Raw genomic sequence first — 25,573 nt, forward strand, 5'->3', positions numbered from 1 at the left:
AACTGGAACAATTCACCACATTTTAGATTAATGAGGTCATAGGGCCACAAATCAGTACGTCACAACGTAACATCCCATACCCAATCAATTCAGTACTCACCAGAGTTTGGGTCCTGTGCTTTGGCCCAGACCACTAAGTGTTTTGTTCTCTGTATATGTCTCTCTGTGTCCTTGTTTTTCTTCTGTCCTTTGGTCCATTCCGGTTTCCTTCCCTCGCTATGCCTCCTCCAACCGTGTGACCCCACTCTGCTGCAGCCTCTGTTTCAATCCCCGCCGTTCTTTCTCCCCACACCTTCTGATGACCCTCTAACTCCGCAGATTTCTGCGTCTTTCCCCGCCGTGTGTGTCCCCTCTTTGCCCTCCCTGTGGCGGGACGAACGGCCTGCATCCCCCCCACTAGTGACGACTGGGCCCGACACAGTTGGGGGATGGGGTCGGGGGGAGACTCGGGAATCACAGAAAGGTTCTGAGCAGGAACGTAACCGGCAGGGATATCGGGGTCTGCAGAACCACGGGCAGAAAGGCTGGGCCCGAATCAGCCTCGGAGCGATTTACGCCGGAAACGACGGCAGACCCCCGGAACCCGCCCCGAGCAAGAGGACTCGGAACGTCTTACAGCCACGCCGCAAGAGGGGAGAGGCAGGAGACGGTTCCAGAACTTTACCTTGCCAGCCGACCCCGAAACCTGGGGTGGAGGCGGGCACTAAAGAGCGCGACCGCTTGGCGTGAACCAGAAAAATGGAGACTCACTCACCCGAGAGCGCACGTTGCTCTACTGGATCAGCTTCCGGGGCTGCAGAAAATCGCGCAGGCGCATTCGTGGCGAGGCGGTGCCAAGGCAGGTAAAGGACGTGTTGGTTGGGGGCGGGGCCTGGGCGCGCAGGGTTCTACCCCGTTTGCCAATCTCCTGGTAACTTCGGCCAGTCTGTTTGTCCTTCCTGTCTGGCGTTTTCTGGTTCTGCTTTTGGATCCCTTCCAGACCCGCTGGTGTCCTTTGGAGCCAGGCTGGGTACAACCTCAGGGAACGGTAGGCCGCTTGTGTTGGGAGCGGCGGTCTTTGACAAGCTGAGCCCGGTGCCCGGGGAAACGTCTGTAGCGAGCAGTGGAGACGCGCGGCCAGCGGCAGCCGGAGCAGTGCGGGAACCTGGGGTCGGGGGTCCTCATGGGACGATGGAGACCCGGACGTGACAGCTCCTTTAATGAAGCAAAAGCCGGGGTGGTCAGTGTCGGTGATGGACGCTAAATGCAAAAACTCTTCTCTGGGGAATGTGCAGTTTGCTATTAGCTCCCATCAAAGCTTTTCCCTGAATTGTCACTTCTAATTAGCTGACTGTGTTACCTGACCTTCCCCTCTGGGCCCTGGACGGTGGGGGGGGTGAAGGCTGGCATGTTCCTTTAAAGGAACAAACATTTCTGCCTCTATGGGAGTTCATTAATTTAATCTGTTTTTAAATTTGATATTCCAATCCACACCTCTCGAGAGGAAGTATAAATCCAAACGCCTTTGAGACCTACCAGATGGCACATGTATTTGCTTAAGCCCTTATTGCTAAATCATTGCAATTGCATTTTTAATAATCTTTCTTCTCAGTTATTTGGAAGGCTATTTTTTCCTTGAAAATTAGATTCTTAAAAATGTATTTATCTTGAGAGAAAGCACAGGAGGGAGTGCAAGCGGGGAGAAGCAGAGAGCTAGATCTACAATCCCAAGGAGGCTCTGAGCAGAGCCCTCTGTCCCCGCCCCCCCCCCCCCCCCAACTCTGGGCTGGGTATCACAAAACCTGAGATCCTGAGCCACAACCAAGAGTCTGAGGCTTAGCCAGCTGAGTCACCCAGGCACCCTGAATATTAGATATTTCAGCTGATCTTTTCGTTTTCTGTTTCTGAATGCTTGGTGCCCAGTGCAGATGATGAAGCTTCCTAAAGGTGTACTCTTTCAGAGATATTTAACTTTTCCTAGTACTGATGAAATACTGGTTTTGAAATATTTCCAGAGACACGTGATAAGGATGTCTGTTCTTTATGTGAATAATACAAGCAAATTGTAAATCTAGTTTTTCACGTTTTCAGTAGCATCATATCCACTCTTAATAATTTTTAACAGGAAATATGCAAGTTAGTAGCTCCTCTTCTGTTTCCTGTGGAAATTCTGGAGTTGATGGCTGGATTTGCTTTTCACATCCTATTATCTGACTGCCCCCTCTAGTGCTTAAATCTCTGCAAGGAGTGAATGAACACATGACTACACATTGTTCAACAGTTTACAATAATTTATAGGTATCTTGTCATTTTAGAGGGTTGAGTATTCCTTCTGTAGCATGCAGAGACAACCCTGGACACAATAAGGTCAGGGCTCCAGAGAACAAAAGGGCTGATTATTAAAAAAAAAAAAAAAAAAAAAAGGAGTGATTAGAGCACAGGGATTCAGCACCCACCAACTGAGGTTTTTAGAAAGAGCCAAATGACATGAAAAGGTGGAAGAGAGAGCCTAAAACGATACAAAGGCGTTTACCAAGACAAGGATGCCTTGGGTAGACCTCACCTCCAGAAAAAATCTGGATATGTTGTTCCTCTGAATGTGCTGGACCCACTGCTTATATCTTAAGAGCTTGAAAATTATGCAGTTCCTGGTTCAGATCATGAATTCCAATATCAACAGGAGGGAAGGTTAAAAGTAGGGCAAGTGGTGATTGTGAGATACTGTTATTCAGAATCCCCAAACTTCTTAAAAAACTTTATTTTTTAAGTTTATTTATTTTTGACAGACACAAGGTGTGAGCACGAGCTGGGGAGGGGCAGAGAAGAGAGAGAGAGGGAGTGACAGAATCTGAAGCTGTCAGCACAGAGCCTGACGCGGGGCTCGAACTCACAAACTGTGATATCATGACCTGGGCTGAAGTCGGAGGCTTAACTGACTGAGCCACCCAGGTGCCCCTCCAGTCAAAGTTCTTTGTGATGTTTTCACTGTTCCTAGTCAGTCCCAGGAAGAGACAAAGTGGTATTTACCATCACACTTAGAATTAAGCAGCTGGTTGTTAGAGATGCATGCAGAGCTTTTATTTTAAGTTCTCTCATCTTGGAGTTCCTGGGGCCAATCTTGATGTCCTGAAGACACTCAAGAAGCAGGTGATGCCAATGGATACATCACTGGCCACTGTGAACATACAAAACAAGTTTGCATATGGGGCACCAGGGTGGCTCCATGGGTTGAGCATCTGACTTCTCTTCCTGTCACGATCTCGCAGTTCGTGAGTTCCAGCCCCACATCAGGCACTGTGCTGACAGCTCAGAGCCTGAACCCTGCTTTGGAATTTGTGTCTCTTCCTCTTTCTCTGCCCTTCCCCCATTCGCATCTGTCTCTCTCCAAAAATGAATAAAAGCATTAAAAAAACAAGTTAGCATAAAAACTCAATGAGGACGTTTCACACACAAAGCTATCGCTGAATGACTTCTTTAAAGATGATGAGCCAGTGGTTGGCTACAGTCAGGTGCTTGAGAAGGTCTTAGGAAGGAATTTAACCATTTTAATTATTATTTACCATATAGACTTCTCTTTGTTTGACCTTTGTCTCACTGTAGGATGTGAAGAATAAGACCATTTATTGTCATTTTGAAAGGAATTCCCAGTCCCCAAATACCAAGTGTTTATGATGTTATCCCCACTTTAGTTTTTGCTGGTTATTAACTTTTCTTAAGCACTTTGGCATACTTTTGACTCTTTATCTTCACTGATCTAATAGTCTGTTCAAAAATAAACATCTCAGAAGGATAACTGTAGTCATTTTGGGTTTTCCTTTTTTTTTTTTTTTTTTTTTAGAGCTTTTTGTGGCTATTCTTACTATTCTCTGAGATTTTTGCAGCAACATTGCTAGTTTGAAAAACTGATGGTATCTCTTATCAGGATCAAATTAAATTAATAAATTAGCTAAAGGAGAATTGACGTTTTTATAACATTGAGTTTTTCTACCCAGGAACGTGATGTAATTTACATTCGTTTCTACCTTCATATATTTCAGGAATGTTTTTTTTTTCCCTATAGGCTTTACAAATTTTTGTTAGATTCATTCCTGGTTAGATTATTTCATTTTATGATTTTAAAGTTATTTGTTTGTTTTAGAGAGTGAGGGAGAAGGGCAGAGGGAGGGAGAGAGAGAATCCCATCAGGCTCCAGGCTCAGCACAGAACAAGGCACAAGGCTAAATCCCTTGACCCTGGGATCACAACCTGAGCTGAAATCAAGAGTTGGACGCTTAACCGACTGAGCACCACATGTGCCCCTATTTCATTTTATGTTACAATTTTGTAACTGCATGACCCTCCTACTGTAAGTCATAAACGATTATTTGTTGTACATAGGCTACTGTACAAACATATGCTATGTACAGGGACACCTGGGTGACTCAGTTGGTGGAGCCTGCCACTCTTGACCTCAAGGTCATGACCCGAGCCCCGTGTTAGGTGTAGAGATTTCTAAAAATGAAATCTTAAAAATACTACCCTATTGGGGCACCTGGGTGGCTCAGTCGGGTGGGCATCCAACTTTGGCTCAGGTCGTGCTCTCACGGTTGGTGAGTTCGAGGCCTATGTCAGGCTCTGTGCTGACAGCTCGAGGCCTATAGTCAGTCTGCTTTGGATTCTCTGTCTCCCTCTCTCTCTGCTGCTCCCCCCCTCACACTCTGTCTCTCTCTCAAAAATAAATAAACATTTAAAAATTAAAAACAAAATACCCTATGCAAAAAGACGTTATTGTTTTTGAATGTCAGTATCCTGTCTTGTTAGCTTATGGAATTATTTCTTGTCGTAGATTTTCTAGTTCCTTTGTGTATCCAGACATAAACTTTTATCATCTGAAAAACATACTTCTATGTCTTTGTTTCTAATTTCTATGCCATTTTACATTGCCCTGGCTAACCTCCAACACAATGAGAAATGAATACAACAGGTGATCATGTACTTTTTTTAGTATGGTTTTCTGGCCTTAGTGGAGTAGCTCTAGCACTTCCCTATGAACAAGAAGATTTTGTTTTGCCAAGTTGGGAAAGATCCGAAAGAAATTCCTAATTTCAAGTGCTTTGACTTAACATCCTTAGATGTTGTATTCTTCCAAATAATGTTTTTGTAACTATGAGTAAGATTTCTGATTTCTCTTCAAAAATATGAAGTATATTAATTTCCTAACAGTGACTCATTCATGAATGGGAGACACAGATTTCTTGGCTCATTATAATTCTTTATTCCTCTTCAGGGGTTTTGGCTGTTTATTGTCCATGTTACCATCTGTAGGGAGAGATGACATCTTTCTATAGTATTCTTTTTAGTACAAACTTTAGGATGTTTTAGTCTCAGAGTGTCATTTGAAGTATAAAGATAATTTGGAAATTTTACTTCCACTCTAATGCTCTTGAATTCAGTAAGCAGCATTAGCACGTCTTCTATTTAAAGAAATGGAAGAATCTGGTGGCTTATCTGATCCTGGTGCTTTTTTTTTTTTTTTTTTTTTTTTGTCAGGGACTGATAAATGAAAAAAAGACGACTTCCTCTTCTCTATGAATATTGGTCTGTTTGGACTCCCAGCTTACTTAAGTCAATTTTGGTAAAATGTATTTTCTGAGAAAATGTCCACTTTATATAGGCTTTCTAGTTTTTTTTGAATTGCAGAGGTGGACAAATGATTTTTAATCTCATTTGTTCACCAAGCTCTTTATTTGCATTTATTGAAAATTTTAAAAACAGAAAATCCTTCTTGGGTCATTTGGAGGATTCTTTCTCTCTGCCCATAAGTTAAATAGTGGTGGTGCTCGGGTCTGGGGAGTAACAAAGGATTAGACTGGGGTCAGAGAAATCCTCAGGGAAGCACAGAATCCAATGAGGCTCATGTGCTTCTCGTCTGGTCTTTCAGGGCTCATCCCTTGGCATTTCCTCCTGCCATGTGACACCCTGTCTGCTTCCAGGAATAATGGAAGAATCTCTTTGGACCTGCTCACTGCAAACTTCTAATAGATCCTGGTAATTAAAGAGTTTTTCAGAACCGTTCTCAGTTCCCCAAGTGTTGAACCAACATTGTCACTACAGCTGACATGTTGATGGCAATTCTTTGGAGAGGTGAGGTCACAGAATCACTAACATCTATCTCAGGGTTTGGCTTCCTCCCTCCCACACATGCTTTGCCTGCTACTTTACACCCAGCTTCCAGTCCTGGCAACAGGAAGGAGTCTGTGAGTATCTTCTAGTTTAGTGTGAGACCACAGTTTCTCAGGTTGGGAGATGCAGCAGGAATCTGGGTAGGTGAGCATGTCTGGGAAGAGAATCTTCCGGCACAGGCTGAGCTTGTGAGAGAGACTGCTCAATCAGTGCATGAGTGCTGCTAACGAAATTTAATAAAATCCCCATTAACGGGGTTCTTGGTGTTTGATCCAAGTGCCATCAGAGTCTGAATTTAAGATACATCCAGATGGTAATTTCAGGGAGCACCGGGGTGGCTCAGTCGTTTAAGCATCCACTCTCGACCTCAACTCAGGTCTTGATCTCAGGGATGTGAGTTCTAACTCCGCACTGGGCATGGACAGTCTATTTAGAAAAAAAAAATTATACTTTCAGAATTAAGCAGCTATTCAGTACCGTGAGGAAGAGTCAGAGAGACATTTTTAGAAGCAATATTGTGAGCACTGTAAAGGCATGTGCATGTGATAAGGTGTATGATGGAACTAACTGAAAAACCTGATTCACAGCAGAAACAGCGTGCCTAATGGGAATTGCTGAAATTTACTCTTCTGTAATTTGAGTGTGATGTGCTTAATGGAGACAGTAAATGTGTCTCTACTGAAAACCTCTGTGCAATATTGATCTGTGAGACAATCTTCTTTCCTGAAATTAGGAAAGGTCCTTTAAGATAAGGTTATTAACTATAGAGCGATTCAAGGGGGGAAAATGAAGGACTTTATATTTTAATTTTAAAATAATAAATTAAAAAATATAATCACATCAAGAAAAAAAGACAATTTTAAGCTACATTTCTTCTGGTTTAAAATTATTTCAACAGTATTCCCAGCCCACTACTCACCTCTCTTGCTTTTCAACTCATTAAATGCCCAAGACTCCAAGTCTACAAATCCATTTTGCAGGTTTGTATTGTATTTGAATAGCTTTTCTAAATCAAGTATCAATTCGAGTTTCAATTTGTGTATTCTAAAATAACAAATATACAGTGATGTGATCTTTAAGTATGATTAATTTATTTTCTGCCCTAATAAGCTTTATCACTATGTGATGTTTCATGTCCCATACGTTAGCACACAGTGCAGTTCCACACAATAATTTCTGTTATGGATGCCATTGTCCTTTTGGTCCGGGCAAAAAATGAAATGACTTTTGCTGTCATCCTAACAGTTGTCTACATTAAATAAATCAGACTGGCTCATATAAAATTATTCAGTGCATGCAAAATTTATTAAAGCTTTCAATCTTCATTCCTTAGTTATATTAGTTATAAAGAATACTTAAAACTGGGAAATGACCAAACCAGGTTTAGAAAGTAAAATAAATTTAAAATATGAGGTGTGTGTGTGTGTGTGTGTGTGTGTGTGTGTGTGTGTGCGCGCGCGCGCGCACGTACCCATGACGAGGTTCCTGGCAGAGTATAGAGCAGTAGAAAGCATTTGTGTCATGGCAACTAGGCCACCAAGGTTCAAATCCTGATTCTACTGCTATTTACATGAGTCACTTAACTTCCTGCAGTTAAATTCTCCTCATCTATAGAATGAGGGTAATGTTAATTCCTAACTCATAGAGTTGTGAATATTATATAAGTTACAATAGGGAAAGCATTAATAACAGACTCACACATTGTAAGTGCTATAAAGAGACACACATGTACCTTGGGAAATCTCTTAACAAAAGACAATATAGTTTAGATGTTCATTCTCAGGGGAAATGAAATGTAAGTGAAGATTTTGTTTTCCAGGAAAATGTAGGCCGATACTCATGTTTTCATGCAGAACTCGCTGCCTGTGATTTTGAATATTGAATTCTAGACAATGACAGAATGGCCTCGGTGGATGTGAATATAGCAATGATCTACCTATCCTGGGAGTCATTGGAATTCTGGGCAATTTCTGACTCTTCTATTAGACGTCCTTTTGCTTCAAGGGATGCAAGCCGAGATCCATGAATTTGATTCTTAGGAACCTGTCTGTGTAGCCAACTCCTTGGTCATTCTTTCCAGAGGAATCCCAGAGACCATGATAGCTTTAGGACTGAAACATTTCACTAATTATTATGGATGCTATGTTCTTTTGTATGCTCACAGAGTGACCAGAGGTATGTCCATTTGTTCCACCTGCCCCTTGAGGGTCTTCCAAGCTATCCCAATCAACCCTGGGAACTCTAGGTGGATAGAGCTTAAAGTAAAAACTCCGAAATACATCGGCCCCTCCAGTATCCTGTGTGGGGTGTTCTGCATGTTCATAAACGTGTTTTTTCCTATTTATATGGCTGTTAAATGCAACAACAAAACTACTACCAAAAAAAGTGGTTTGGGACATTGTTCTGCTTCACAGTGTAGTGACAAGATCACAGGCTCATTATATGCAGCAATGACATCTTTCTTTGATATTTTGTGTTTGGGATTCATGACCTTGGCCACCAGCTCCATGGTTTTTCTCCCTCACAGGTACAAGCAGACAGTCCAATGCATCCATAGAACACTCTCTCCCCCAGACCCATCTGTGAGACCATGAAACCAGAGCCACCGAAAGCACCCTTATTTTGGTGACCACCATTGTTATCATTTTATGCCGTTTTGTCCATCATTCAAGTTTACTTGGATCTCCTTGATAATTCTAGTTGGTAGCTGGTGAATGTCACTGGACTAATCACTACATATTTTTCAACTATTAGCCGTTTTGTTCTCATGAATCATGACCCAAGCATATTCAGGCTGTACCATGTCTGCTGTGGAAGAAATCTAGAATTCCCTTATCCCATCAGGGAAATATGAATTGTCTTCCACCTACCTGTTCAGTCATAGATGCACTGAGACCTCAAAGAATGTTAAGAACAATGAGCCAATTTCATTGCATAGACAGGGGTAAATGAGACACACTGACACTAACCTAATATGAAATGGTAAAGAGCATGGTACATGAAATCATCTGTAATTAATATCGATGTACTTCTATAGTTGTATTATTATTGGTCACAGAAGGATAGATTCCATAAAACAGTCCTGAAATACTGTGAACATACTGGAATTATCTTTCAATGTGTAACTTTAAAATTGAGATATTAAACTTTCCCAAGATGTACTTGAGAATGCAATTGTAAAGCCTGATTTCTCATGCAAATGGCCTTTGCGTGGGTGAAGGTGGCGGGAGGAGGGGGGCAGGTTTTATTGCTGGCTTTGGAGGCTATGCTATGAATATTATGCCTCATATCTAAGAGAAATTGGGGATGTTTGAAAATGCGGTAACGCTTAAGGAGCAAGAGGAGTGCATGAAAATATTTTCTGGTCAACATCTGAAGAGTAAACTGCAGGGGACAAAGAGGAACAAGGGGGAAGTGTCAGCTGAATTTTACAAAAGGAGCAGGTGGGAAGGAGCCAGTGAACAGATTGGTATGTGGGAAAAGACTAAATGGACTTTTGAGACGTTTAGAAGGTAGATTGTACTGTGTTAAATCTTGATGGCAGTTGGATGTGTTGGCGATAAAGAGATTTCAAGACGGATTTCTGCTTTTCCAACTTGAGGATACAAGAGGTTATGGAGGACCCTTTCATCAAGCTTGGTGCCAGAGAGAACTAGCAATTTGAAGCGGGAGTGATAGGGAAAAATTATGTTAGAAGATGGCCGACAGGACTGGTAGGAGAAATTCAGTCGCTGCCCGAAGACTCCCCTTCTGGGTTCTTTTTCCTACCCTGTTTGCCGCGCACCAAATTACTACTAATGCAGAAGTAACAGACTATAAATTGTTCCCCATCCTTGTGCTCGGGGCTCAGATCTCTGGAGAGTGATCTCCTCTGAGCCCGCCAGTGTGAAATAAACCTCCTGCCTTCCAATTTCTTCAAGTGCCGCTTGATTCTTCACCGGGTGATCCAGACCAAGTTCCATGACAGGAGTATAGGAATGTATTTTAACATGGGATAGTACTGCTTTTGAAATCACCCCCAAGGCAACATGGACACCATTGAAAGGAAAACAAAAGATATAACTGAAACATAGAACGACTTTTGCGGGGCCTGGCTGGCTCAGTCAGTAGAGCATGTGTCTCTTAATCTCTGGATAGTGATTTTGAGTCCCATATTGGGTATCAAGACTGCTTAAAAATAGAACATTTTAAAAAAGAAATACTTTAGGGGCACCTGGGTGGCTCAGTTGCTTGGACTTCTGACTTCATGTTGGGTCATTAACTCGTGGTTTGTTGAGTTCCCCCACAGAACTTCAAAATGGGGGACTGGACACATTTGAAAGACCAACTACATGATTGGATGGAAACACTCAGCACCCCAGCCTCTGGGGAGAGGAACGAGTCTGCCTGGAGATTGAGTTCAGTCATATGGCCAATGACTTAAGTGAAGCCCTGATTAAACTCCTGGAGAAGCTCCTGGGAGCTTCGTGGTGGGGGACAAAAGCTACTGTATGGGCAGTCCTCCCAAACCTTGCCCTATGGATGCCTTCATCTGGCTCTTTACTGCTATCCTTTACAATAAAATGTGAAATGACAAAACTAAAACAATTTAGTAACGAGTTTGCTGTCTTTTATTCCAGGGAAGACAACCCTTGATTTGGGGAGGACAGAGCCTCCCATGCAGGGAGTGGAGTGCTCTTCCTGATGGATTTGGGGCAAGACTGACTTTTAGAAGAGGCAGTGCAGAAACAGGGCATGATTGGCTAGGAGGTCAGGGATTTCCTTGGAAGACCAGGAGGTGCTGAATACAGGGTAAGATCGGCTACCTGAAGCTGCATTGGAGGACTGTGATTGGTGTATGTTTGGTTTCTTTGCTGGATGTTTCACATAAGAGCAGGCTGATTTAGGTTTAGATTTGTGATGTGGGCCAGGCCACTAATGTGGCCTACAATTTTTTAGGTCCCAATATAGAAATTAATTAATTATCGATGACTATCATACATATAGCACTTTCCGAGTTCTGTGAGTCATCCCAGCAAATATTGAAGCAGAGGGACTTGGAGGCAACCTTAAATTTTTAGCTGGCTGGAGATGCGTGGCAGGTTTGGGAATGCCTGACTCATGACTGGTGTCTGAAGTGGGGGCAGTCCCAGGTACAACTTTGCCCTTAACTTGTGGGGTCTGTACGAAGACCAAATAAAGTCACAATTACATTGCATCACCAGACACTGAGTTGGTATCAGAGACTTGGTGACAGGCTGCAGGAGTTCTGTTCCGGTTTGGCCATTATGTCCCCTCGATATGTCCCCATTTTTTAAAAAACATTATTTCCTTACTCTTAACATTGTCACTATAAGATCCCCCAGGCTCATCTTGTATTTTCCCTGCTCCTGCCATAGAATCAGCCATAATTACAAGGAGCATTTTTTTTTTTTTTTTTTTTTTTTTTTTAGAGAATAGTGTTAGAAACCAAGATGTGGGTGCTGGGTGTTCTCCTTGCTACTGGGGTGTCATTGCTCTTAGGTTCTCTGAGTAGACCAACCTGGGAATTACCGGTCCTCACACAGATCTATAGTTTTCTCTTTGCCATTTTATTTACTTATCCACAGCTAACTCTGTGCTCATACTGATGTAGATGACTCAGATCCCATACTTCAGGATTCATTTTCACCTTTCCCCTAGGTTCTTTGTCCCTATCTTTATTTATCAAGTACTATGGCATCATATGCCTTTGAAGAGTTTTCCATCTATTCCTCCACGCTCCCATGCTCTCTGCACACTGCCTATAACCCCCTCCCTCCGGCCTCATTTGGACCCTGCTGGATCACTCGTCTATAACCTTCCAACTCTGCCCCGTTCACCTGGACCTGAGGTGGCAATGCCCCCAGCAGTTTAAGATATTGCATGTGAGAAATATCATCCTTGGGGGTTGTTGAAAGGATGGAAGTAAAAAAGGTAGCAAGTGCCCCCCATTTTCAGGCATCCAAGGTCAGGAGATGCCTGTATTCTTCCAACATATGAGCACATTGTTGAGATACACATGTGCATGCAGACTCTTTGAATGTAATTACATACAAGGAACTGGGAATGTGGGAGTACGGGTGTGTGCAAACATATGTGCTTGTATTTCAAGAGTGTGTGCATGAGTGTGAGTTGGTATGGAGTGTATGTTGAGAGTGTGAGGGTGTATGGCTGTGCATTTAAGATTATGTTGTGTATATGCACATGTATTTGCATCTATGTGTAATGTTTGTATGTGTGTGTTTGTGAACTAGGGGATGTCCACCATCATGGTCCTAGTGTCTGACTTGGAAACAGGGAGTATTTGATTACATATTTGTTTGTAGTGAAAACAAGGGATTAATTAGGATTTTCATGTTATTCTGGTGAATGTACCTCTTTATGATATTGAAATAGTTCTCATTATCCCTGGTCATATTATTTGTTCTTGAAATTACTTTAATCTTAATATAGCCACTATATTCATTATAGCGTTTCCATTTATCTTTGGTCTAGGATTTTATTTTGTGTTCTTAATTTATGAAGTGAATTTCTCTTAGGATACATTGTGTTGCCTGTCTTTAAGAAGTCCAATTGTCAGGGGCACCTGGTTGGCTCAACATGGTTATTGGTGTAAGACTCTGCATTTCATTCAGGTCACGATCTCACGGCTCTTGAAATGGAGCCCCATGATGGACCTACACTGACAGCACAGAACCTGCTTGAGATTATCACTCTCCCTCACTCTCAAAAGAAATAAACAAAAAAAAAAACAATCCAGTGACAATGTTTGCTTGTCAATGGGGCCTTTAGACGATTTCCTTTTATACATATATAGATGTAACTTATTTTCCTCTTGCTTTTATAATGTCTTCTTTCCTCTGTTCCCTGTCTTCTTTGAAATGACTGAATTTTTACAAATGATTTTATTTTAAATCCATTTCCTTGGTTCACAGGTGTTAGCTGTAACTATTGTTTTTTGTTTGCTTTAAGGGTTATCCTGTACGGCTTACCAGTCTACCTTCACGTGAGTCTATACTTTCTTCATATAGAGCATCTGACCCTTCCTTTCCACATGGACTTCCATCTCTAAATTCCTGCCCTGTGTAACCATTAGTGTAGGTTTCTTTTCCAAACGCTATACACATATATGCTAGGCTGTTAGTGTCTTACACAGTCCACTATATTTTAAAGAGGCTTAAAAATAGGAAAGACAGGTTTTATTTACTCATATAATTACTACTTCTAGTGCTCTTAATTCCTTTGTGTAGATCAGGACTCTGCCACCTATAGAACATGAGCCAAGTACAGCTTACCGTCTGTTTTTATGTGAAGTGTAACTGGAATGCAGCCACACTCATATTTAGGTACTTTTGACCCAATGAGGACATACTGGAAGAGCGATAACAGAAACAGCATGGCCTACAAAGAATAAAATATCTACTATATGTTCCTTACATAAAAATCTGCCGACCTTGCACAGAGTCCCATTCTCATCACATTTCAGTTAGTATAAAATTGGGGCATAAAACGTACTGAAAGGTCAATCTTATAGTCAAAATATTAGGCAATGGTAACACAAGATTGCTCTCAACTGTAAGAATAAAACTAGGAACTGGGAGTTACTAGGTCTTAAATTAGGAAAACATGAAATAATGCGATTTTGTTCCTCTTCAATTTGCAAGTACAATATCTTCTTAGATCTTACAATTTTTTTTGATGATATGGACACTGAAGATATAACTGAGGTGTAAAAGACACACCCAAAATTACTTGATACACTTTTGTAAGTGGAAGAAGCAACATACCCCTGGCTGGGTATAAGGGTAGACAATAGGAAAAGTATGTATCTTAACAAGTTCTGGGATCAAATCCCTAGACAGTTTTGACAAATGAGATTTACTATCTGTCCATTAATTCATTACCCTACCCCACCACTGTGTTCTCGGTAGTGGTAAGTCTGACGTAAAGAAATAGGTCTGTGCATTCTCCAAACAGGTCATGGTTTTGGATCTATCACATATAATCTTAAGCCCTCTGGGGAGTTTTGTTATTAAAATTTCAAAAATTCTAACTACTGGGCGCCTGGGTGGCTCGGTTGGGTGAGCGCCCCACTTCAGCTCAGGTCATAATCTCATGGCTGGTGGGTTTGAGCCCCGCATCAGGCTCTGTGCTGACACCGCAGCCTGAAGCCCGTTTTGGATTCTGTAACACTCTCTCTCTGCTCCTTCCCCACTCACACCGTCTCTCCATCTCTTAAAAAATAAATACACATTAAAAAAACTTCAAAAATATATAAATAAAAAATAAAAATTCTAACTACGAGTCCCAAATTTCAAATGTCTATAGTGGAAATGTAGACATTTCCACTATATGTAGAATGTAGTGTAGAATGTGAAATGTAGTGTAGAATGTAATGTAGAATGTGACATGTAGACATTTCACCAAGACAAACAACAATTGTGGATATTCCTCAACCAGTTTAGTATGTTCCCATTTGGGCAATTTTGGGCTGCTTTACTTGCCCACTTGCCCTTCCCCATTTGTATTTGCATGATACGCTTTCAGTGGTTCTGCACAAAGATGACCTCATCATGTGGGCATTGCCTGAAAACTGTTTAAATTAGGAAACCCTGTCAGTCGATCATTACACACGAACACATTCATGGTACTTACCACTATCATATTTTATCTTATACGCTTCCGTTTAGAGAATCTAAGTTACTTGAAGACATGGATTTTTGTTTCCTGCTACAAAGTAGAAAGTTACTGTATTGCATAAAAGCTAAGAGACTAATAGTTCACATGCTCCAGTAAACATGTAATTTCATTTGTGGCACCAAATTCCTTACTCCTGTAACTTTCTATCCCAGCATTCTGCACATTCCTCATAAATTCTCAAGCTGTATTTTGTTCGGTTCATCTTGTGAGTTTTAGGGAGCACGTGCCAAACAGCTCTAACCCATCTGTGAAGGATGCCTTTTGTAGATCTTCTCAGCTACAAAATGTTAAATTCAGTATTCCCTCTCACTTGCTCCATTCTACTCTCAATACAAATACTAATCTTATTGGTCAGGTCGGACAGTGTTCATTTGTGAGGGACAGACCTCCTGGAAATCAGTGGCTGAAACAACTAGGTGGTTTATCATTCTCACGTAACAGGAAGCCCACAGATGCAGGTTGGGATGGGATGGGTCCTGGGCAGTCCTCTGCCTGCTCCACCTCCCTTAGCACTCAGCACTCTCTCTCCTTACAGCAGGATGGCTGCTGTAGGACCAAGAAGGATGAATGGTAAGGGGCAAAGGCCTTTTCTTTATTAGGTTTTGTCTCATTTACATGGAAATAATCCCAGGAGGTTCATCCCAATCAGCTACACATTGTAATTCAATTTTGATAAGGGTCTTAGGGGGATGACAGTTGAGCATCTGCCTCTTGATTTGGGCTCAGGCCAACATCCCAGGGTTGTGGGATAGAGACCTGGGTAGGCTCTGCACTGATTGTGGAGCCTGCATAAGATTCTCTCCCTCTGCCTCTGCCCCTGCCCCCTACTAGCGTGCACCCTCACTGTAAAATAAATAAATGAATAAATTAAAATAAGGGTATTGGGGAATTTTCAAATTTCATATTCATGACTAAACAACAGAAAGTAAAAGATCGTAAAGAAAATATTTTGCAGACCAAATTTAAATATACCCCATAACTGGGGCATCTGGGTGGCTCATTCGGTTAAGCATCTGACTTTGGCTCCAGTCATGTCTCATAGTTTGTGAGTTTGAGCCCCGTGTCCGGCTCTGCACTGACAGCTCAGAGTCTGGAGCCTGCTTAGAATTCTGTGTCTCCTTCTCTCTCTGCTCCTCTCCCACTTGTGCTCTGTCGCTCAAAAATAAATGAATGTTAAATTAAAACAAAAAATACGTACTCAGTAATACTGAAAAGGTAGTGAAGGATAAGTGTGGATAAGACCGATTTCATCACAGATTTTCTTTATCCTGAGTGTATAGTATCACATGCAACCCGTGACCAGTATCGTAGGTATTCCAAATGAGTGAAAAGTTATTAGTCCTTAGTGTCTTCTAACTTACACATTTATTTCCTTTGAAATTTATTAATTTTAATTTTATTTACCTGAATTTGACACTAATTTGCCAAGTTTCAATAGAGCTTCCGATGCTAGTACCTTTTTTAAAAAGCTTCTTAAATTTTATTTTTCCATGCTCAGTGTTGAAACTGACCCAGGGCTCAATCCCATGAGCCATGAGATCACAACCTGAGCCAAAATCAAGAGTTGGATGCTTAACCGACAGCCACCCAGGCAGTCCCTGCTTCTAGTGTCTTGGTAGCAAAATGGAAGGAATGATTTTGAGATTCCATTCTCCTTTAAAGTGAAACATCTACAGAAGGTTTGTAGCTGAGAATATTCTATCATGTCTGAATGTATTTAATATTAGACCAAAACTTTATAGAAGAATCGTGACATCACCAGTCTAAAAATATCTTCAGTAACTGAAATAAACAGTATTTCACAACCATTTTCCACAATCATACTGTGTGGTGGGGCTATGAATGCATCAGAAAGAAGGTATTAGTTAGCACGAGGAAGATTGTGGTCTTTCCCAAGCAAGTCAGTAAGGAGTAAACTTCAGTTTTGTATTACAGGATCTGACTGTACTTTTGATACCCGACTAATGATACCTGTGAAGCTTCATTACAACCTCTTACTATTCTGCCCATCTGGGCAGGAAAAGCTAATAATGAAAGCAGACAAGCCTTTCCTTTGGCAGTAGTTGTAAGTTCAGAGTGTCAATGAGTATCATCAACCTGACGCTGCACATTATGCATCATAACAAAGTAGTTTACTATTCCCTGTTCTCCCTAGCCATTTTCAGAACTTGAGACATCTATCCTGGGCTCCCAAGAAAGCATCATCAGATACTCAACTTCCTCCTAACACTTAGCTGCATGCAGCCATCATTCTTGACATGTGAACATCCTGTTCCAGTGAAGCACAAATGCAAACGAGCAAAAAATGTTTTAGAGGGTAAATGGAGATTTCTAGTTTGCAAGTAAGATTCCCATTGTGTAATGTTCATTCTTGAGGGTAAAGTCATTACAATTTATCTTTTCAAATTATTCTCTGAGCACTATAGCACAAAATAAAGATTGTGTTACTTTTCTCCTTCTCACATTTTCTCTTAGTTCCTAATACTTTTCATATGCTTGCCATTTTTCTAATTTCATTTAATGTAAAGGTGCAAACCATGGGTCACATTTCAGCACAAAAGACAGGGAGAAACAGAATCATATGGTGTATATTCATGAATGGGGAGGCCGGTGGTAGAGGGTGAGAGTTTGAAATTGCATTGCAATAGTATTTTCATTAGAGCCACAAAAATACTATGGGATATACGCTGGGTAGGTAACTCTCAAATACAACTTACGAATATATACTTCCAAAACTGTATGTTTAAATCTAACATGAAATGACATTGTTATAGATGACATTCAACCACAAACCCTAAGGATGTATTATTAGTGTTCATTATGAAATGACCCAAAAATGAGAAATAGGGTATCCCAAACAAAATGGTATCAAAATGCAGTTTAAGTGGCCAAAATTGAGTCTTTCTCAAGCATATTACATTTGAGTTTTTTCTTTTTCTTTTTAGAACACAAGTAGGCGAGACGGAAAGAGAGACAGAGAGAGACAGAGAAAGAATGAGAACAGCAAGCAGGCTCTACACTCAGCAGAGAGCCCAGTACAGAGGTCAACCCCATGACCCTCAGCCGAAATTGAGTCAGTCACCCAACAGTGAGCCACCCAAGCACGCCTACTTTGGTTCCTTTAAATGCTCTAAAATTTTCTCTTCAGTTTCCAAAATTAAGACTAGTTTTTACTCATCTGTGATATACAACAGTCATTACCTTTCAAAACATGGACAGACCATCATCCCCCCTCTATTTTCTCTAGTACAAATGCTATCCCAAGTAACCCATAGTTCTCACATGAAAATCTCTTTCTCGGGGCACCTGGGTGGCTCAGTCGGTTAGGCGTCCAACTTCGGCTCAGGTCATGATCTCGTGGTCTGTGGGTTCGAGCCCCGCGTCGGGCTCTGTGTTGACAGCTCAGAGCCTGGAGCCTGTTTCAGATTCTGTGTCTCCCTCTCTCTCTGAACCTCCCCTATTTATGCTGTCTCAAAAATAAATAAATGTTAAAAAAATTAAAAAAAAAAAAAAAAGAAAATCTTTCTCCATGTCCCAACCTATTTCATGATCATCTATCTCACAGAGTAATTCTCTCCTATAATAATCAACAAAGGAACTCAATCATACCATCAAATCCAGAGAAGGGGCCATGACCTCAGAAAACATGACAATTTACATATCAGTGTTAGGTTTATTCCTGGCCACTCCCTATGCTTCCAAATGTATAGTACACTTTATCTTAAGCTTAGAATCCTAGCTTTTCCAGGGTATATACGTATGGCTAAGCACCCCCAATGAAAGAGGTTCCCTTCACCTTACCAATGCTTTCTCTCAGACCACCACTACGCTTGACAAATGAAATGCATAAAATTAAAGTATAACATCAGTAGAGTCCAAACTTGAGGTTACAAGTCATCAATGATAATTCAGTGTCAAGAAACCTAAAATAATTGAGTAAAAAAAGTTATAGGGGTACCTGGCTAGCTCAGTCAAAAGAGCACGTTACTCTTGCTCTTGGGGTTCTGAGTGTGAGCCCCATGTTGGATGTACAGAGGAAAATAAAATCTTTGAAAAAAATTTTTTTAACATTTATTTACTATTGAGAGACAGAGAGTCACAGAGGGTGAGCAGGGCAGGGGTAGAGAGACGGGGAGACACAGAATCTGAAGTAGGCTCCAGGCTCTGAGCTGTCAGCACAGAGCCCGACGTGGGGCTTGAACACAAACTGTGAGACCATGACCTGAGCCGAAGTCAGTTGCTTAACCAACTGAGCCACCCAGGTGCCCTCACAATAAAATCTTTATAAAAAGATTTCAATGGAATATGATTAGGTCTTTCCACATATATACTTATCCCATTGACACACATCATCTCCTGAGTTTTTTTTTTTTCTCTAACGTTTATTTATTTTTGAGACAGAGAGAGACAGAGCATGAATGGGGGATGGTCAGAGAGAGAGGGAGACACAGAATCTGAAACAGGCTCCAGGCTCTGAGCGGTCAGCACAGAGCCCGACGCGGGGCTTGAACCCACAGACCGCGAGATCATGACCTGAGCCGAAGTCGGACACTTAACCGACTGAGCCACCCAGGTGCCCCTCATCTCATGAGTTTTAAATACTTTTTATTTTCTGGAATTTAACACCTAAGATTGGTTAATTGTCAAAGCAAACCGAGGTCCCCCTAGCATGAAGTTTTAAATTGTAGTCCATTGAAGAATTGGCGAAGTTATCGCCTTCATTACTCTTTAATGTTCCTGTCCAGTAAGAATTCTTTGGTGTATGCTGACGTAAAGACTTTGACACATTTATATGGTTTCCATGTTATGTGAATTCTTTCTAGACCACAAAGCACAAAGTTGTATATTTTGTTTTTTTATCAATGGAAGTCTGTACCTCTTAACTCCATTCATGTTTTAACCCATCCCCAACTTGTACACTTTTTATAACCCAGATGACACTCCTTTTATTTGTAAGGGTTCTCTCTAGAAGAAATTACATTCCCCAAATTATAAGAAGCTTTAGATAAGCCTTGTCATACACTCCTAGTGTGTGCTTTCTTTCAGAGGCTTCTATTCTATCAGGTGAGGTATGAACCCTGGTTACAAGTTTTCCCACTTATGTTAGTTTCATATGGTTCCTCTCCATGGTGAAATCTGATACTGAGCAAGTCTTGAACACTTGCTCATTTGTTTATTTCTTCTACGAGTTCTTTGATGCTTCCCAAAGCTTGAGCTTTGAATAAAAGCACTGCCACACATATTAGGTTCACATTGAGTAAGATGTGAACGCTCCATAAAGGCTTTTCCACACTGAATACATTTGTACGGTTTCTATCCAGTATGAGTTCCATCATGACCCCAAAGGTGGGAACATCTGATAAAAGCCTCACCACACTTATTACATTTAAAAGGTTTTCCTCCTGAATGAATTCTCTGATCTTCCATAATGCTTGAACACTGGATAAAAGCCTTGTTACACACATTACATTTGAGTGGTTTATGCCAGTGTATATTTTCTGATGCTTAGCAAGGTTGCCCAATGGGGTAAACGCTTTGACACACTCATTACATTAGTAAAGTTTCTCCCCAGTACTGATTTTTTTTATGTTGAGTAAGATTTGAGCACTCAGTAAGGTTTTGCGACACTCACTACATTTGTAAGGTTTCTCTCCAGTATGAGTACTCTCATGACCAAAAAGGTTTGAACTTGTGCTAAAAGCTTTACAACATTTAGTATATTTACAAGGATTTTCACCTGTATGGATTCTCTGAAATGACAAAAGGCTTGACATTTGGATAAAAGCCTTGTTACACACATATTGTTTGTGTGATTTCTAGCCAGTGTGTATTTTCTGTTGATAAGTAAGGCTTTGAAATTGGGTAAACGCTTTGTCACACTCATTACATTTATAAGGTTTCTCAACAGTATGGATTCTCTGATGATTTGCAAAGTTTGAATTTGTAGTATAGGACTTGCCACATATGTTACACTTACATGTTTTCTTTCCAGTATGGGCTTTCTGATGTCTAGTGAGTTTTGAAGGCTGGGTAAAGGCTTTGCCACACTGATTACATTTGTGAGGTTTGTCACCAGTATGAATTTTCTCATGACTCCAAAGGTGTGAACGTTGGGTAAAAGCCTTACCACATTCATTACATTTGTAAGGTTTCTCTCCTGTATGGATTCTCTTATGCTGTGTCAGACGTGTACGCATCGCAAAGGCTTTGCCACAATCAATACATTTGTACGGTTTCTCTCCAGTATGGATTTTCTTATGCTGAGTAAGATGTGAACTACATGAAAAGGCCTTGCCACAATCAATACATTTGTAAGGTTTCTCTCCAGTATGAGTTCTCTCATGACGCAAAAGTTCTGAACGTTTGATAAAAGCCTTATCACATTTAGTACATTTATGAAGCTTTTCTCCTGTATGAATTCTCTGATGTGCCATAAGTCTTGAACTTTGGATAAAAGCCTTGTCACACATATTACATTTGTGTGGTTTCTCCCCAGTGTGTATTTTCTGATGCTTAGTAAGGTCTCCAAATTGGGAAAACGCTTTGGCACACTCATTGACTTTGTAAGGTTTCTCTCCAGTATACATATCCTGATGATTTGCAAGGTTTGAATTTTGACTATGGACCTTGCCACATGTGTTACATTTATATAGTTTCTCTCCTGTATGGACTCTCTGATGAGTAGAGAGCCGTGAATACTGGGTAAACTCTTTACCACACTCATTACATTTGTAAGGTTTCTCTCCAGTATGAGTTCTCTCATGTCCACAAAGCTGTGAATGTTTGATAAAAGCCTTATCACATTTATTACATTTATAAGGTCTTTGTCTTGTATGAATTCTCTGATGTGCTATTAGGCTTGAACTTTGGATAAAAGCCTTGTCACACACATTACATTTGTGCGGTTTCTCACCAGTGTGTATTTTCTGATGCCTAGTAAGGTTTCCAGATTGGGTAAACGCTTTGGCACACTCATTACATTTGTACGGTTTCTCTCCAGTATGGATTTTTCTATGTTGACTAAGATGTGAACCATCGGTAAAGGCTTTGCCACACTCAGCACATTTGTAAGGTTTCTCTCCAGTATGAGTTCTCTCATGACCCGAGAGGTGAGAACGCGTGCGAAAAGCCTTATCACATTTACTACATGAATAAGGTTTTTCTCCTGTGTGAATCTTCCGATGTTGATTAAGCCTACAGCTTCTGATAAAAGCCTTGCCACACACATCACATATGTGTGGTTTTTCTCCAGGATGTGTACTCTGATGTCTAAAGAGGTGTGAGCACTGCTTAAAACCTTTGCCATACTCACTACATTTGTAAGGTTTCTCTCCACTATGGATTTTATCTTGAGTAAGGCTTGAATGCTCAGCAAAGGCTTTGCTGCATGCATTACATCTGTAAGGTCTCTGTCCAGAAAGAACACCCTCATCGCTCATGAGGTTTGAGGTTTTGCTAAAATCCTTCCCACAGTCAGTACATTGATAAGATTGTTGTCTAGTGCATGCTCTCCTGGCCTGTGTAGGTAACAACCGAAAAATCTTCCTAGATTTATTCCAAATGTTTTGGGTCCTGGGAGGAATTCTTTCAAGTGGTGAGACTGAGGAACCATTGCTGACAGACTTCTCAGTTGGATTACATTCATACATTTTCTCCTCACTGTGAAACCTCTGGAGCTCATCCAGGTGTGCCTGCAAACTTAATCCAATTCTATTTTCCAAGCAGTTTATGTACTGGTTTCCAGAACCACTTACGTTACTGTCCTGTTGTAACAAAGTCCTGATGAATGGTTCATTATTCATGGCATACTGGTATGTATTTTTTCTCACAGAAACACTCTGCTTTTCAGGAAGAGTAACTGAGGGCTGATTAAGTGGCTGATCTTTCCTACAAGTGAGATTTTTCTTATGGGTCAAAGGCACTTCTTTGTAATTTCTTGCATCATCTCCCCACCGATTTTCAAACTCATGCCTATTTTCCCAGACTTCTTTGAGACCAAAATCCTTGATGCCATGGCTTTCATTTCTCTCCAATATCACTAAGTGGTAAAATACTTCTTTATAAATGTCCTCCCCTGGTGACAATTCCATGAGTGCAAATCCAGCAGAAAGGCTTCCTATCAAATAGAGTTGGAAGGTAAATATTTTATACTAAATTCAATAATTACACACCTAAATAATTATAGTAAATAAAGGAAGTTACTCAACAATGGTCTTCAAACACTTTTCTCATATACAATGTTTTTGAGTTCTCGTTTTATAACGTTTTCCATATTAACAATTTCTCTGATTTTAAGGTAATTTTTCGAAAAACATTTTACATTATCCATATTTTTTGGACACATAACTGGATAATTAAATGACACTTCATGATTACAGAGCCCATCTACACACTGGTTATTTTATAACTGTGTATGAAAATCATAGAGATGTCTATCTTCCTTAAATCTTAGTCTTTATAAAAATGTGTTTACCTGAACCCAATATCTCATATTTCAGTGATGCTCAACGAATCTTTCATTCCTCCTAGTATGTGTTCCTTATGGAATGTAAATCCTGTTTTTATGTCTCCAAGAAAAACTGCTTTAGAATCCCAGGGACTACTAGTTTGTGTAACTATGGTTACTTATTAACTTAACCTCCTAGATCTATCAATATGTAGGGTGTAACATACAGAGTCTTTAAATATCTTGTTTCTCTCAACCTATGTTCACACATTATTAAACACACAGTATAATTAACCACCAGATCAAGCTGCTGTCCTGAGCCATTCATACGCATGTTCCCCTGTATGAATAGGGATCCTTCTGCAGTACAGGGGACAGGGGAGTCAGGTGCTGTGTAAACTGAGATGCTTTGTTGATCAAAATTAATATACCAGGATATACGAGGATGGTTTGTTTAGCTCAATGAAACATCTGAGGAAAGGCCAGGACTTGGATTCAGAAAAGCAAGAATGAAGCATAAGAAGTAACTGACCATGTGGGGACAGGGCTTGTGCCTGCACATCTATGGGAATATGATTGTGGTGTAAGTTTAATGCAGGACCTTGAGGAAAAAGAAAACACATTCAGCAAAAGGTATACTACGGACACATTCTGTAGGAACGCAACTATGGGCATGAAGCAAAGGTGGAAAACATTCAATAGGGAGACTGGGTTATAGGAAGACTGTACAGTTGTATCTATTTCAGTATTTGCTCTAAAAATTATCAAACTATCCCATGAGTTCCACTTCTAGGTATATACTCAAGAGAATTACATAATGTATACATGTTACAGGAGACATGTACTAGAATGCTTTTTAAGGTTGTTGCTTAGAGGGAGCGAGCTTGCAAAAGGGGGAGGGGTGGGGGAGGGGGAGGGGGAAATTCCCCTGAGGTCTCCAGCTTGTAAGCGCATTGTGCAATGCGGGGCTCAAACTCACATACTGTGACTTCATGACCTGAGTCAATATCAAGAGTCAGATCCTTAACTGTCTGAGCCACCCAAGCACCCCAACATAATGTATCATTACAGAAAAACCTATGGCAAATCAGGTTAATGATATTTCTGGGACTAAACAGGAACTTAAAAAATATGTTTTCAAGATACCACAAATTCTTAAAGAATACCATAGCATCAGTTGGGGGACTCAGTCAGTTAAGTGTCTGACATCGACTCAGGTCATGATTGCAGGCTTAGGACTTCAAAAGCCCGCAACACACTCTGTGCTGATAGCTCAGAGCCTGAAGCCTGTTTTGGATTCTGTGTCTCTCTCTCTGCCCCTACCTCGCTCATGTTCCCTCCCTCCCTCCTCCCTCTCTCTCAAAAGTAAACAAACATTAAAGAAAAGTCATAACTTTAATCGAGGAAAATATCTGTTGTAACAATTAGGTATCACTGCACATTTATGAGAATGGCCAAAATCCACAACACTAACACCAAATACTAGTGAGAATGTGGAGCCATAAGAACTCTCATTCATTGCTGGGGGGAATGCAAAATGGTACTCCTCTTTGGAACAGTTTGCACTTAATTACAAAATTAAACGTACCCTTAAATACAACCTAGCAGTCCCACTCTTTGGTATTCATACAAATAAGTGGAAAATTTCTGTTCACATGAAAACATACCCACAAAAGTGAAAAATCCTAAAATTTCTATGGAGCCACTAAAGATCATGAATGGCCAAAGCATCTTGACAACAAAGTACGAAGCTGGAGGCATCACATTCCCTGATTTCAAACCCTCTGACTACAAAGCTGTGGTAATTAAAACAGTATGGTATTAGCATAAAAATACACAAATAGATCAACAGAACAGAATACAGCCCAGAAATAAACCCACACACATGGTCACTTAATTTACAATAAAGGAGACATAACTATACAAAAGGGGAAAGCACAATTGATGGTTTGGGAAAACGGGACAGCCAGAGGCAAAGGCATGAAACTGGACCACTATCTGACACCATACACAAAAGTTAACTAAGAATGGATTAAAGACTTAAACCTAAGACCTGAAATAATAAAACTCCTATTAAGAAAAGTTGGGGGGGCGCCTGGGTGGCGCAGTCGGTTGAGCGTCCGACTTCAGCCAGGTCACGATCTCGCGGTCCGTGAGTTCGAGCCCCGCGTCGGGCTCTGGGCTGATGGCTCAGAGCCTGGAGCCTGTTTCCAGTTCTGTGTCTCCCTCTCTCTCTGCCCCTCGCCCGTTCATGCTCTGTCTCTCTCTGTCCCAAAAATAAATAAA

General features: G+C 40.9%; 2 protein-coding genes and 1 long non-coding RNA gene across 4 annotated transcripts in view; 1 reads left to right on the forward strand and 2 right to left on the reverse strand.

Moving 5' to 3' along the window:
• LOC121018947 (zinc finger protein 677-like) overlaps positions 1 to 25,573 on the reverse strand; it is a 138,339-nt gene that overhangs the window by 18,299 nt on the left and 94,467 nt on the right.
• On the forward strand, positions 919 to 10,739 carry LOC121019030 (uncharacterized). Its single transcript, XR_005785402.1, has 2 exons — positions 919 to 1,027; positions 10,430 to 10,739. It is a non-coding gene; the product is annotated as an uncharacterized LOC121019030 (long non-coding RNA).
• Positions 19,430 to 25,573, reverse strand: part of LOC121018923 (zinc finger protein 665-like) — a 68,151-nt gene continuing 62,007 nt past the window's right edge. Inside the window, exons 4-6 of one of the 2 annotated variants that reach the window (XM_040457970.1) lie at positions 23,820 to 23,888; positions 21,432 to 22,957; positions 19,430 to 21,011 (exon numbers count right to left, since the gene is read on the reverse strand). In XM_040457970.1, coding sequence (XP_040313904.1) covers positions 20,658 to 21,011; positions 21,432 to 22,957; positions 23,820 to 23,888 — 1,949 coding nt within the window. In that variant the 3' untranslated portion in view covers positions 19,430 to 20,657. Of the gene's footprint in view, positions 22,958 to 23,819; positions 23,889 to 25,573 lie in introns of both variants that reach the window. The other variant, XM_040457968.1, reaches the window with a different exon arrangement.

This window comes from Herpailurus yagouaroundi, unplaced genomic scaffold (genome assembly GCF_014898765.1).
Source record: "Herpailurus yagouaroundi ecotype Mexico unplaced genomic scaffold, PumYag 220, whole genome shotgun sequence".
NCBI lineage: Eukaryota > Metazoa > Chordata > Mammalia > Carnivora > Felidae > Herpailurus > Herpailurus yagouaroundi.